We start from the raw sequence: 14,638 nt of genomic DNA, 5'->3' as shown, positions 1-14,638 counted from the left end.
GTTGCGAACAACAGTAAATCACCAGCCACAACACACGCCACGTAAGAATTTTGGAGTACTGCACGTGATCCGTCAAATCCCGTGACCTTAGGGCTGCATCTTAAGGGAGTAAAACAAAAAGTCAGTCCATCAAGAGCCAAAGTAAAGGCAGCAATGATAGTTTATGATATTGATCTGGAATATCATAAGAATAGAGCAATGCCGATAGCACCGAAATATCCTCTAAACTAGCTGTTTGCAACTCTGCCAATACTATTATCGCGTGAGCAGATAGTCCGAGGTCGCTATTATCAAACAACACGACAAATCATCCAAGTAATAGTGGTATTAATATTCCAAAATCTCCCTTTTCAGGGGGGACCTCAACTATATCATTACCGTTCTATCCAACAAAATGAAAACTACAAACCAAGTAGCAAAAGTATCCAAAAAAAAAAAAAAAAAAAGGCAGCTACATAAGTCCACCCTTTTCCAAAAAGGACAGCTTATAGCAATGGGTATATATCCAACAACATACACCAAAATCCAAAAAAAGCTTCATTTCCACATCATTTCCACAACTTAGGGAGCTGACATAACACAGCACCCAGTACCGCAAGAACGGCAAATATCTGCAACGACTCCACCCACCACGATAACTTGACTTCAGACTCGAAATAGCTGGGGTTATTAGCCGTGACAACTTTGTCACTGCCAGTGTCACTGCGGTTATGCTGTACTTCACCATCCCTCAAATCAGACTCCCACTCACACGGCGGGAACCGGCCCGTCTCATAGAACTGTTCGAGGAGGTCATCCTTCTCCCTCCAGCGTTGGAGGATCCACCCCTCGAACTCGTTCTGGTCATCCAGCGGGATTTCAGAGATGGGGAAGCGCCTCCAGTAGAAATTGACGACTTTTGGGGGACGGCCTTGGAGGTATGTGGAGCGGATGGTGAAGAAGGCGTCTGGGTAGCTTCCCTTCCTAGTTATATGAAATCGACCGTTAGCTCTTGGCCCTTTATTAGGAACTGGGTTTAGACATCTTACGGTGGGCCCTCATATCCAACTGTACAGTCATATACCCAGTCAACAGTGCCTTTGAGCTGCTGCAAGCAGAAGAATAACCCTGTTGACCGGGGAAGAATCTGATGTCGCAAGGGTGGAATCCCATGCTTTTCACCGTACCCATCGCTGATGCGCTTCGTATTGCGGGACAGATTTGTTCCCTCGGGGAAAATAAGAAGCCACATTGGATCCAAAATGCGCAAACCAGGTCTGCTACAACTCTCATGGTACGTTTTCAGTTTCTCCAGCCGATGTTGCAAGCGTGGTTTATCCGCAGCCCACTTTCTCGCCATGAAGATGAAGCCGTAGAACATCATCCCCTGGCCAATTACGGGGATGTACTTCAGTGACTCCTTGAGAATGATGTAGATGTGCCCGTGCATCTGAGCTGTGTACGAGAACCACCATAAGTAAAGCCAATCCGTGTAGACCTGGTGGTTAGCAATCATCACAATCCGATCGGGGAAATACGTCTTCAACTTCGCGCCACCGCTGGCGCTGCCGCCTCTCGTCAGTCCAAACTGGCCCTGCACGCTCTTATCCCCGCTGACGCGGATGGGGGTTGGACAGCCCCATTCGGTCAGGGCGGTGATGGCGATGCCGAAGGAGCGTTTAGTCATGGCCATGTATTTGTTAAAGTAGTGGCGGTTGATGAAGAAGAGGGGTGCGCCTATCAGTTGGGTGATGACAATGCAAAGGCAACAACAGTTGAACCATGTTATTAGGATGAGGCTGCGAAGGATCTGGATGGTGAGGTTGTAGTTTGCTGCTGGGCGGTGGTGGATGTGGCCCACCACTTCCTTAGGGGAGCCGTTCATCTTGGGTTGTGCCATGCTAGCTGTGAGTGGCTTTGCCGGCTAGTTAAAAAATAAGATGAATATTCAGATGCTTAGTATATATATCAGAGGAACAACGAGGCCAAGATAACAATGGGAATTTTCCCTTTTGCAGAGAGCATAGATTTTATTGAAATTGTTCGGCCCGTCGGAGAGTTGCTGGCAAGGATTTGGGTGGACAGGACAGGACAGAACAGAACAGGACAGGACAAGACAGGACAGGATTGGGATAGGCTGATAGGTTGGAAGGCGGCGAGAAACAGCTTCTCTCAGAGTCACAGTCGACGTCACTGTAGCCTGGGGGTGCCTGGGGTGCCTGGGGATGCCTGGGCAGCTCAAGACATGGGATGACCAGGTAAGGGGTGAGCAGCAAGCAGGGGCTCTGGGCACTGGAGACTACAATATCATGTTTAATAGATGAACTAACTAATAATATATATCTGAACGAGCAGCGCCCTGATGTATCGAACGAACACTGTGTTAAAAAAAAAAAGTTTGGGAGTGGGGGGGAGAAATGTTCCGTTTCACTGTTCCACGTCTCGGTGTTTGTTTGTGGCCCAAGCTTAAAGGCCAAAACCGGCAGCACGGGCCACCTCTTGAGCCGCCCACCTGGCCAATCATATGACAAGAGCCGCAGGTCAGGTGATACAAAGTGCTGACTCAGTTGGTGGGTCGGATTTAGGTTTTGCCGGCAGCCCGGCTGAAGGAAGCGGCTGATGATAAGTTAACTAAGGATTCCATCAAATGAACCAACATAATAATAATGATAGTAATGATGCATCGAACGTTTTCCGACTTCCATCTCCGCCATGCTCTCAGTTCCCAGCTTTCTCCAGTAAACCTGCCGCGACTCCATCCTGCGTCCAGGTCAAGGGAAGACGGCTCAGCATACATTAATTTGCAGTTTACCATGCTCAACACCTAGCAGAAGCATCTAGTCTATTTTCGGGTTCTTTATTTTGTTTGCACGGGCGTACGCGCTGTACCCCTGCCCTGATCGTTTGTGAAGTAATTAGGCGGGGAGCCAGTGCCAGACTAAACGGTCTGCGGGGAGTATGGCATTAATTTATTGTCAGTAAATGTGTATTCAGGTCCCGCATTTGACAAATACGCCGGGCCCCTCCCCAGATATTTACTTATTCCTGCTGGCATACATATCTAGACCCTTGATTTCTCGAGTTTTACGCCCCGCGCACCTGCTGCACATAGCGTACATATAGCATTCCACTCCATACCTGTAACTGTACATACATACAATGGTGCTTGCCATTCGAACCTGTCCCAAGCGGATTCCCTTCTTGGGCGGACTGGCCCAGGGTCTCCAGTGGCGTTCTTTATCCGCAGCGGCCCAGCTCCGCCAAATCGAAGATGTCGCCCGTCTGCCAGACTCAGTGAACCCCCGGTATGAAGGTGTGCGTCAATTTCACCTTCCCACTCCTGCACCAAATAAACATTATAAATATGCTTACGCATTATGGACGTCGTATATAGAATTACCCGGAAGTGACCTCCTGGCTCTCAAGTGGCCGAGACCACCGCAGAATGTCCTGCTTGTTAGAAAGAAAGGGGCGCCGGAGGTGACACAGTCGCTCATTGAGTTTGTGAAGTAAGGTTTTTGGGTCGAGATTGTTATTTTTATTTTATTTTCTTCATGGTGGTACTTTTGTACGTTTGCATGTTACTCATATTTGGCTAACAGCTCGATACTAGGCATCTAAAATCCACTTATGCGCCCATCTCTATCATTCTCGAGCGCGAAACTGCAGCTGAAGTTCACGATATTTTGTCGTATCCTGTATATACCAACACATCCTCCGAAAAATTACCACCGGAGAAGATAGACCTCACAGTCACGATGGGCGGCGACGGGACCATTCTGCGTGCATCGTCTTTTTTCGCAACCTCCAAATTAGTACCACCCATCCTCTCCTTTAGCATGGGTACGTTGGGATTTCTGGGAGAATGGAAGTTTTCAGAATACAAGGGTGCGTTTCGGGAGGTGTACATGTCCGGTGCTGGACCGGGGGAACGCACCCCCACGTTAGAGCAAGGAAAGGAGAGTGAGAGGAGAGAGAAGAAAGGGGCCAGTTCGGAGAACACCACCGCCACAGGTTGGGCCCTCGCCCGTGGCAAGTCGATGGGTACCACCAGGCCCGCCAAAATCCTCGTCCGCAGCCGCTTGCGCGTCGGCATCTACACTCCAGACGGCCAGCCCGTCCATATGCACAGCAACGGCACAACAATAACAACGCCCCCCTCCCCCGACCAAAGCCACGACGACGGCATCCACGCCATGAACGAAGTCGTAATCCACCGCGGCAAACAGCCGCACCTGGCCGTTGTCGAAGTCTTCGTCGGCGGCCGCTTCCTCACCGAAGCCGTCGCGGACGGCATGATCGTCTCAACACCCACGGGCAGCACGGCATACAGCCTCAGCAGCGGCGGGAGCATCATCCACCCGCTCGTCCCCTCGCTGCTGCTAACGCCAATATGCCCGCGGAGTCTGAGTTTTCGGCCACTGGTTATTCCGTCGGGGACGCCGGTGACGTTGAGGCTTAGTCGGAAGAATAGGGGGGCCGAGGTGGAGGTCAGTATTGATGGGGTTATGAGGGGGGAGGGGTTGAGGGTTGGGATGGAGGTGAGGGTTTGGGGAGAGGACATTTGGAAGGGGAGTCTTGGTTCTGGTTCTGGTTCTGGTTCTGCTGCTGGTGGTGGTGGTGATGGAGGGGTTGGGAGGGAGTGGAAGGGGGGCATACCGTGTGTTATGAGGAAGACGTTTGGGAATGGGGATGCGGCGGATGGGTGGGTTGGGGGGTTGAATGGGTTGTTGAAGTTTAACTACCCGTTTGGGTCGGAAGCGTAGGTGGATGGTTTTCTGACGTTCTGTTTATTTTTATTGCAGGCAAATGCAAACTGGTGGTCGCCATCTACTAGTGTCCTCACCTGTCTCTCTCATACCTACTCTAACCCTGGCCCCCAACCGCCATTTTTATTTATTATTATTATTATTATTATTATTATTTTATAAATAGTTACCCTTCAAGCTGCGGCGGTGATGAGAACTGTATGAAGCGTTCTTCTTGATTGGTTTGATTCCTTTCCATTCTGCATCTGCATCGGCATTGGCACAGTTTGTATATACGGCACAACACACCATATTTATATATATATATATATTTTTTAAAGTTGGCACATTAGTTATAGAGTTGAGAAACGAAAATATAACTTCTATCCTTGGATAAACTCGAGGAAAGATTAATATTTACTTCGTGATTAATCTCTCTGTTGTTCTTCTGGTCGGTCTCGTTTTACATCGAGTCCGCTTCCAAAACTCAAGTAAGCGGCGTAGGTACAAGAGAAAGGGGTCTTGCCTCCCAGTATATGAAACTGGAAAACAGAGATGCTAATCTCTATACGGCAATCTACTTCCCTAATGAGGCAATTTAATTCCCAGATATGGTTTAGCGTGGCGCGAAGGGCAGCTGTTTCAAGATTGTTCCGCCACACCCCAGCAGAATTGAAGCAAGCAGCTGCTGCTGCTCTGTGAAAGGGGGGGGGGAGGGTTGTTGATGTTTCAATCTCTGACATGGATGCTCTGAACCATTTCTCACCCGTTCTTTTTCCTTTCTTTTTTTCTTCTTTTTTTCTTCTTTTTTTCTTCTTTTTCTTCTCGTTCTTCTCTTTCATGTTTCCTTTCTGCTTGTTCGTGGACACCTTACCTAAGTGCAGAGCGGGCAGGCAACTGATACGTATGATTGTTTGTTTATCGACTCGAATATGCGGGGTTGGCGGTAGACGACAACTTAAACCCAGTGAGGAGAAACGTTAACTTGGGGGGGGGGGGGGGGAGCATAGGTGGCGGCTGACATTGTTGGACTCCAGAGTTGGAGTTGGTTGACTATTTATTTATGGATTTATAGACGATAGTTATCACCTACCAGCCCCCCTCTTTTCCCTTTCTCGGACATGTGTATCTATCTGATTTGGTAAGGGGAAGAGAGGGGTAGAGAGAGACAGAGACAGAGAGAGAGAGAGAGAGAGAGAGAGAGAGAGAGAGAGAGAGAGACAGAGACAGAGAGAGACAGACAGACACAGAGAGAGAGAGAGAGAGATAGAGAGAGAGAGAGAGAGAGAGACAGAGACAGAGAGAGACAGACAGACACAGAGAGAGAGAGAGAGAGATAGAGAGAGAGAGAGAGAGACAAGGGAGCCGTAACACATTCCTTATATATATGCGGAAACCTTGTCTTTTGAAGATCGAAGCATATCGCAATCTGGATTTTGGGTCGGGCTGGAAACAATTCGGGTTTGTTGCTTTGAGTTAAAAGGGGAACCAGGGACTGAGGACGTGTTTATTTATTTCTTCCCCCCTTTCGTAGATAGGTAATTGGAGGGTGTATTCACGCGGATATCGATATGGAGAATGGGGTGTTTAAATGGTTTATTAATTCATCAATGTTCGTGAGAGGAACTGCCTGGGCGCAAAGTCAAGAGTAGATCTATGATTACGGCGGAAAAGGGGGAGGGACTCCTCCCCAGCCTCTTGAATTCAAACAGGGGATTGTGAGAGAGGGGATGTGTAGTTAGTTTAGCTGGCTGGGAGGAGACAAGGAAGACGAGAGATATATTTGCAAGTAAAATGTCCTCTCTGAGAGTTGCCTCCTTTACGTATTTACTTGATTTTACGGTGTGGTGGATTATTCACGCGGCTCAGTTGGATTTGCCGCCTCAACCTCCGCCTCCGCCTCTGCCTCAAACCCCAACTTCAACTTCAACCTCAACCTCAACCTCCAACCTTCACCCTCTTCAGCTATTTCTTCTGTCTGCTTCTATCTTCAAAATCCCCTCTTCTTCATTAATCTTGTTTTTCTTGTCCCAACCACCCCTCCTCCACCCTCAACGCCTCCTCTACCCGCCTCCCTCACAGTGCATAGACACTAACGGCCGAACCTCGACGCGCTGCTGGTGGACTACAGCGCCAAATCTCTGTAGGGCGTGTCGTCTAGGCCTTGGGCTAAATAATTCACCCTCCTCCCTCTCCCTCGCGACACTCGACACTCGACGCTCGACACAACCTGATACAACACCTCTCCGCTTATCAGTGAGTGTCTTCTCTCTCTGTAGGCTGCTGCTCCCTATCCAAACCACCCCCCCCCCCCCCCCCCTTCTCCCCAAAACAATATGAAAAATGAAAATGAAAAAAGAAAAGCACCCAGTGGACCCATCTTCACCTGCAATATTCTCCCTGGTATGCGGGTTATCTCAATGTCTAACCGGCCTCCGTGCAGTAACTCTCTGCGGCTGAGCAGCAGGCCGTATTCCCCTTGGTTGCATTCCCCGTAGCGGTATCATTTGGCTTGTGAGACTGTCCTTGTTGTCGTGATGCTTCTTAATAATAATGCTGACCTCGAACGTTATAGTTTAAAAAACGTCTTAAAGTTACAGCAAATATAGAGGCGGACTAGCAAACCGCAGCCACCCCCCCCTCCCCCCCCAAATAGTTACACTTTTTCCCATCACTGCCCATCCGTCATCGCTGTCACCTGTCCACAGAGTTTTGCACTCACCCTTCTTCATACACTCTGCAACACCCGAGTTGACTCCCTTATGTGTGCCTTTCTGCCCTGATTCAAAATGGCATCATCTCAATCCAAGTAAGTCTTCAGTCAGCTCCTGTTTTCTATTCTGCTTGAACATGACGTGGTTGTCACTGTGGTTGCTGTGGTCGCTGTGGTCGTGGGTGGTGTGGTGTTATGGGAACACTCCAGACTGTGAATCGCCCTAGCAATGGGCAAGTTTCTCGAAAGTAATCAACAAGAATAAATCAAAAATTACCGACACGACACAACACGACGCAACACAACGCAACATGGCACACTACTTGCCCCTGTCAACCCATAAATTCCATTAACACTCATATTCAATTCACCTTGCACTAACACATAACCAGCGTTTATGGACGGGATCAGTTCATGAATCCAGGGCCTGCTCCACGTCCTCCGGTTGACCGTCCCCGCGTCAATACTTCCAGTTCTACCGCTTCCAGCATTGCTACAAGTTTCAGCCAAATGTCCCTAAACTCGCCCTCTACTCCAACTCTCTCTGTCTTCCCGAATTCCAGCCAGCTTTCGTTGAGCCAGACGAAATCAAACCTAAGCGGCAGCATGGGTGGTGTCAGCGTGATCAAAGAAGGCTACGTCCGATGCAAGGAAGATAAGTTTCTGGCCGGTTGGAACCAACGTTACCTCATCCTGCGCGAATTTCGACTGGATTTCCTGAAAAATGAAACTGGCAAGGTCGTGCTGTCGATCCAACTCAGTAATGTCACTGCCGTAACTCGCTCGGAAGACTGTAAGATGGCCTTTGAGATCACCCGTATCGCAAACCCAAAAGATGCTAGCCCCCGCAACGTTTTGATCAATCGTGACATCCCGACGAAAACAATCACCTGCGAGGTCAAGAATGACGATGAAATCTACGAATGGATTGACAAGATCTACGAGCGATGTCCCGGAATGGGTGGTGTTTCCAACCCAACCAACTTCAGCCATCGCGTGCATGTCGGTTTCGACCCCCGGACTGGTGCCTTTGTGGGCCTTCCGGCTGAGTGGGAGAAGCTGCTATCTACATCCGCAATCACCAAAGAGGACTACAAGAAAAACCCCCAGGCCGTGATCGAAGCCTTGGAATTTTACGATGCCAAAATGCGCGAGCAGAATCCACAATTTTACGAGGGCCAGGCTAGCAAGGGCCATAATGTGTCACCCGTGGGTAGTTCTATTGCCGGCCCAAGGCCAACTCAGCAACCAACTGGGTTGCAGCGTCTTGATAACCAGAATCAGCGGAGTCCTGGAGACCGTTCCCAGAGCTCTTCCCCCGCACATTCGCAGCGCAATGCGTCGGATGCAGATCGCCAACATGACCAACAGTGTTCAGATCAGTCCAAGGAAATGCCAGATATTCAGCAGCGACGTCGCATGGACGAAGAGGCGCGTCGTATCCGGGAACTTCAACGTCAGCGTGAAGAGGAGCAAGCTCGTCGAGAACAAGAGGCGTATAATGCCTCGCTACCCAAGAATCGCGTCCCAATGGCTCAGCAGGAACTTGGAGGCTATGGCAGCTCAGATAGTGACAGATATAACCCCTCTCGACCAGCTCCTCAAGTTCCTGTCTCCGATCGCAATCGACAACAAACTCCAGGATCGTTGAGACAGATGACCGCTCAGCGTGCTGCACCTTCACCACCCAATGGTACGCAACCGTCTTCGCAGAGATCCGGGGATACCCCTAACCACCATGGATCCTTGCGATCTGTTGCACGCCAAGATGGATCTCGACCGCAACCTTCTTCAAACACTGCCCGTTACAACGGCGGTAGCCAGACGCCAGTTAAACGCCCCCAGAACAATGGCACTGGCGCCCAAGGTCCTGCTCCAAGCCGCCTCCCGGCTCCTGTCCAGACAGTTAAACCACTCAACATTGCCAACAAAGCAGTTACCAAGGCGAAGAAAACTCCCGACGGGGTCCGCCAAGCTGAAGTCGCCCTGACGAAGAAAGCCCCCGCGGAGGCTCGGCATAAGGACGTGCGCATGTCCACCATGTCCGAAAGCGAAGTCATGGAACTACTCAAGCAGGTCGTCTCCAAGGATAACCCGACAGAATCGTACAGCAAGCAGCGCAAGATCGGCCAGGGCGCGTCCGGATCAGTGTACGTTGCTCGCGTCAAGGAAAATGCACTCTCCCGCGTTGCGCGGGAGATCTACCGGACCCAGGGCAGCCGGGGACAGGTTGCGATTAAGCAGATGGATCTGCGAAGTCAGCCGCGCAAGGAACTTATTGTCAATGAGATTATAGTGATGAAGGATAGCCAGCATCCGAATATTGTGAATTTCTTGGATTCGTTTTTGCAGGAGCAGAATAATGAGTTGTGGGTTGTTATGGAGTTTATGGAGGGGGGTGCGTTGACGGATGTCATTGATAATAATCCCGTTATTCGGGAGGATCAGATTGCGACGATTTGTTTTGAGGTGAGTTTTTTCCTTTTTCTCTTTTTCTCTTTTCCTTTGCGATCCCCATGTCCTCCTCTTTTTTGGCTCCAGGAGGGTAGGTGCTTATCCTCATCTCTCTTCTCTCTAGACATGCAAAGGATTGGCACATCTACACAGCCAGTCGATCATACATCGTGATATCAAGAGCGACAATGTCCTTCTAGACCGTGTCGGAAACGTCAAAATCAGTACGTATCCGCCCCATACTAACGGTATAAATGCCGTATGATAAAACCTAATACTAACAACCTCACCCCTCCAGCCGACTTTGGCTTCTGCGCCAAACTAACCGAATCAAAATCCAAGCGCGCCACCATGGTCGGCACCCCATACTGGATGGCCCCCGAAGTTGTCAAGCAAAAAGAATACGGTCCTCGCGTCGACATCTGGTCCCTAGGCATCATGGCCATCGAAATGATCGAATCCGAACCCCCGTATCTAAACGAGGAACCGCTCAAAGCCCTATTCCTTATTGCCACGAATGGAACACCGCGTCTCAAAAAGCCTGAGAAACTTAGCAAGGAGCTCAAGTCATTCTTGAGCGTGTGTTTGTGCGTTGATGTAAATAGTCGTGCAGCGTCGGATGAGCTGCTGTCCCATGAGTTTTTGAGGTCCGGGTGTAGTTTGGCGAGTTTGGCAGAGTTGTTGAAGTTTAAGAAAAATCCGGGGCAATGATTTATGGGGTGGAAATACCCGAACCTAAACACAGTAAATGATCTGATACGAACATTTTAACGGTTTTTTTATTCTCTTCACTTTATCTCTTCATCTCATTTCTTGTTTTTTTTTCCCTTTTCTTTTCTTTTCTTTTTTCTTTCTTTCCAATTTCTATGCTCATTCCTAACGGAGCATGTGGGCGGGCACTCAATTATATGGCCAGATTATACTGACAGCAATGGACGGATTAGAGATACTCCTGCCACAGCACTGTTTTTATTTCTTCCTTTTTTGTATCTCTTTTCTTTTCTTTTCTTCCCTTCTCTCTTCTGCGGAGTTTCCTAGAGACACCTTTTGCTCCCACATATATTGCCCATTGTCCCCTGACCTGACCATATCAAAGAGCAAAAGAATACCTCCGATACAGACAGCATCCACTCCCTCTTCAAATTATCTCTTTGATTGCCTTTTGCTTCGTGTTTGTTTTCAACGTTTTCAATCCCTTCAGGTAAAACGTGTGTTTTATCTCCCCTCTGTTAATTAGGTTACGCTTTATACGTGTTTTCCTTTCTTTCTCTTTCTTTCTCTTCTATTTCTCTTTTTCTCCTTTGAGGAACCAGGACTATCCTATTGCTTTTATCAGAGGGCGTTATTCAATTTTCTTTTTCACCCTTTTATCACCCTATCCTCCCATTTACATGATTCTCTTACCTTCTGACTGGGCGAGTCATGTTTTTACTACGTTATATGTATGGACGTTATCCGATTCGAGTTTGGTTCAATGGATATCTTAACTTTTTTTTTCCTTTCTGTTCCTTTCTTGACTCCTTAAGCAGCGAGTTACAATCTCCCAATTCAAATTCATCTCGACCTATTTCGCACTCGTGTCCTTTTCGTTGCCAATTTGAATTTTCTGATAGGTTTCCATGCTCGTTCATAGCTCTATTTTAGAGGAAGTGGAAGGGGAAGGGTTATCAAAATTACATATAAGGATCGTGGAGAGAAAATGAATTGCGAGGGGTAGGGAAGAGAGGGGGAATTGTTATAACATACCTGACAATAAACCAAAAATTTCCTTATTAAATTTCTCGTCTACTTTGATTGTTAAATTCTTATGGCTTTCCTTCCCTCATACTAAGGTGTTGGATATCTTGGCTCTGTATACAAATGGAGGGAGAAGCTCATTGCATTTTATCAACCGGTGTGGAACGCACGTCACTACAATTCTTGGTTGAACCCGACATTTGTGCACAAGATGAAAATAAATAAATTGATATGCATGTTGAGAGAACAATGTGATGCCTATGCTAGGATGAATAAAAACAGGAAGAAGAAAATCCCCCAGAACGCAAGTAAGTGACTTGAGGTGTCAAAAAGCATACAATGCTTCACCGTCCGGGGACCCCTTCACCACCACAACTGCTATATTCAAATTCATAACTTCATAAATTAACCCCTTGTGAATTTTTTTTCTTTTTCTTTTTTTATATTGTCAAGTATATATCAATCAACCGATCAATCAAGATCTCCCCCCACAGCCCCCCCAACAACACCAGCAATCTGTCCAAAAAACAACCCCCGCAAAATTGCCTCTCCCTCCTCAATAGCCCAATGGCCCGCCGCACTGAGTTTGTCCCTCCACGCCTTGCGCTCGTGCTCGTGCAGGTCCTCCCACTTACGATTTTCACGCGCCTTCTCATTGTCGCCATCATTGAGGTCGTAAGGGGCGGTAGTAATGGAGACCTGTTCTGGGTCATGCGGGTGCTCGACAATGATGATTTTCACGGGCGTGGGTTGGTTCGAGTCGTCAGTTGCGGATGGCGGGCCGGCTTCTGGTTCTGCGCGCGTGATAGATGCGAGTATCTCGCGCAGATTTTGCCTGGAGGTTGTTTGGATGACTGGGATGATTGTTGTGCTTGATGCTGTCTCGGTCATCGGTGCTGGTGAGATGGATACACCCGTCGCAGACGGCAATCTCGGTTTCTGATACTGCGTCGGAAGCCCATTCTCAAAAGTGTACGGTCGTGCTATCATCGATCGTATCCTGGGACTCAGCCAGTCCTGCGCACCTAGCGTTGGTGGCACACCGCCACGTATCTCCGTAAAGGCTTGCAGGAAGAACGCGCCTAGCGCGACGACTATCAGTGCCACGAAACCGCTGAAGAGAGTCTGTAGAAGCTCTGAGGGGCCAGGTTGGACGAGTACATAGCGCGGATGGCCAGATTTTGGTGGTAAGGGCGACAAGGGAAGGGTATGTACAGCCACGGTGTTGCCAACACTTACGGAGGCGAGTTTCACATATTGAGGTCGTACATCAGCGGTGACTGGTTGACGGGGTGGGATGAAGGTTGAGAAAACGAGACGCGTCATGGAGAAAGGGTGCACGTTGTGCAGGGTCGTGTACGGGCGGAAATTGCTAAAGGGATTTTTGCTTTTGCCATTGTAATCGAGGGTGAGAAGCTGGATAGAGTTGTCGTTCCCGGATACGGCGATTACAAATTGTCTGGTTCCCACGGGCGATTCAGAGAGGGGGCATACATCAAGGCCCAGGCCGATTTTCATCGAGCGTGGAAGTCGGAATCGTCGAATGACGATGCACTCAGAGCTGAGGCTGAGGGAGATGACGGCGAGTTCGCACCCAGTGCGGTCCGGATTATTCAGTAAGACTAGGAAGGAGGATGGGGAGAGGAATCTGAGAGCGCGAATTTTACTTCTCTTTTTGCTGCCGGCGAAGTAATCCGGGAATGGCACGGTATAGACTGATTTGGTCTCGGGTGCCACATTTGATTTTACTGAGGCGGAGATTTTAAATGTATAAATAGCTTCTCCTTCCGTGTAGGCCACTTCAAATTCCCCATCTTCTCCCTCACTGCTTGGCAGCATATCCACATCTTCAACTTCATCTTTACCCTCCAACCGAATTCGCCCTAGCACATCTGACTGATCCGGGGTTGATGATGTTGCGTCGAAAAGGACCATTTCGCCCTGCGGAGCTAAACCCGTAGCTACCGCGCCAATACGGGGAGCATCCTCTCCTTTCCACGGAGAAAGCCGCAACAATCGCTGATATGTTTCTCTCTTGCCATCTGGTTTATACTGCGGTCTGAAAAGGGATGCGCGAGACAGGGCTGTGATTGTAGGCTTAGCAGGCAGCGCGACAGTTTTCTTGCCCTTTCTAGATTTTGTTGGGGAGGTACTGGTGCTATCCAGTTCATTTCTGGGAGGAAAATCCAGCTGGAAAGATCTGAGATGCTCATTTTTGTCCTGGCCGTGCTCAGCAATGGAGCTATTGATGCCAGCCAAGGCTATAATAGACTTGTCGTTTGACCGCGATATGGCTAGCGAGGTCACAGAGTCTTCATCTCGAGAAAGCTCTATATCAACAACTTCAGATATCTCGTTACGCCGGGACGTATTTAACAAGGTCTAAAATTTTGCCCGCGGGATGGCATGGAGAGTATTAGCCAGATGTCATCTTCGATACGGCCGGGGAACGGGGTTGGTAGAAAGGTTACTTGCGATTTTATTTCCAACTCCGCTGCGCCCTTCACCTCCGCCGCCGCCTACAAGAACAAAGTCACTGTTCCTTGGGTCAAAATCAACGCCGAAGAGCGGGCAAGAGAGAGTTATTTTGGCGGAAGGGGTATCAGGCGCCATTATGGTGAAGGCGTAGAAATATGTATTTTGGGTCGTTTTTTGAATACCAATTGTAAGGATCAATAAGAAATCCAAAGGAAATAACTAGAAAAAATTAATTGATTCATTACATGTGTAGAATTAAGGAGTGGAAATGTAAGAAGAAGAAAAAAGAAGAAAAGAAAACGAAAAAGAAAAAGCAAACTGGGAACATTTGACGGTTTCGTCGATGAAATCATCGACGTTCGTTTCAAGCACGGAATAGTCATGGTCACGTGATATTGCACTTGCAGCCCGAAGGGGATAGGGGTAACACTTGTGATCATACGGAGTACGGGGAAAGGATATATTTGATTGTCTTGAACTCACTCTTCCATGAGTAGAATAACCCCGTCGCATTGACTCTCCGTATGCC

General features: G+C 48.6%; 4 protein-coding genes across 4 annotated transcripts; 2 read left to right on the top strand and 2 right to left on the bottom strand.

Annotated features, from left to right (window-relative positions):
* Window positions 1–548: 548 nt before the first annotated feature.
* On the bottom strand, window positions 549–1,879 carry PADG_05853 (uncharacterized protein; the record flags this gene model as incomplete). Its single annotated transcript, XM_010763136.1, has 2 exons — window positions 549–963; window positions 1,029–1,879. 2 exons carry the CDS (start codon window positions 1,877–1,879, stop codon window positions 549–551), a joined length of 1,266 nt encoding a protein of 421 aa, XP_010761438.1.
* A 1,259-nt stretch (window positions 1,880–3,138) lies between these two features.
* On the top strand, window positions 3,139–4,745 carry PADG_05852 (NADH kinase; the record flags this gene model as incomplete). The annotated part of the gene is made up of 3 exons (XM_010763135.1): window positions 3,139–3,292; window positions 3,374–3,488; window positions 3,593–4,745. The coding sequence occupies 3 exons, from the start codon at window positions 3,139–3,141 to the stop codon at window positions 4,743–4,745; spliced, it is 1,422 nt and encodes a 473-aa protein (XP_010761437.1).
* A 3,109-nt stretch (window positions 4,746–7,854) lies between these two features.
* Window positions 7,855–10,605, top strand: PADG_05850 (STE/STE20/PAKA protein kinase; the record flags this gene model as incomplete). The annotated part of the gene is made up of 3 exons (XM_010762937.1): window positions 7,855–9,909; window positions 10,019–10,118; window positions 10,193–10,605. 3 exons carry the CDS (start codon window positions 7,855–7,857, stop codon window positions 10,603–10,605), a joined length of 2,568 nt encoding a protein of 855 aa, XP_010761239.1.
* Window positions 10,606–12,102: 1,497 nt separating this feature from the next.
* On the bottom strand, window positions 12,103–14,244 carry PADG_05849 (uncharacterized protein; the record flags this gene model as incomplete). Its single annotated transcript, XM_010762936.1, has 2 exons — window positions 12,103–14,013; window positions 14,083–14,244. The coding sequence occupies 2 exons, from the start codon at window positions 14,242–14,244 to the stop codon at window positions 12,103–12,105; spliced, it is 2,073 nt and encodes a 690-aa protein (XP_010761238.1).
* Window positions 14,245–14,638: the final 394 nt, after the last annotated feature.

Source organism: Paracoccidioides brasiliensis (genome assembly GCF_000150735.1).
Source record: "Paracoccidioides brasiliensis Pb18 unplaced genomic scaffold supercont2.7, whole genome shotgun sequence".
In the NCBI taxonomy this organism is placed as follows: domain Eukaryota; kingdom Fungi; phylum Ascomycota; class Eurotiomycetes; order Onygenales; family Ajellomycetaceae; genus Paracoccidioides; species Paracoccidioides brasiliensis.
Note: the sequence above shows the minus strand (reverse complement) of the source record. Positions and strands in the feature narration are given on the sequence as shown.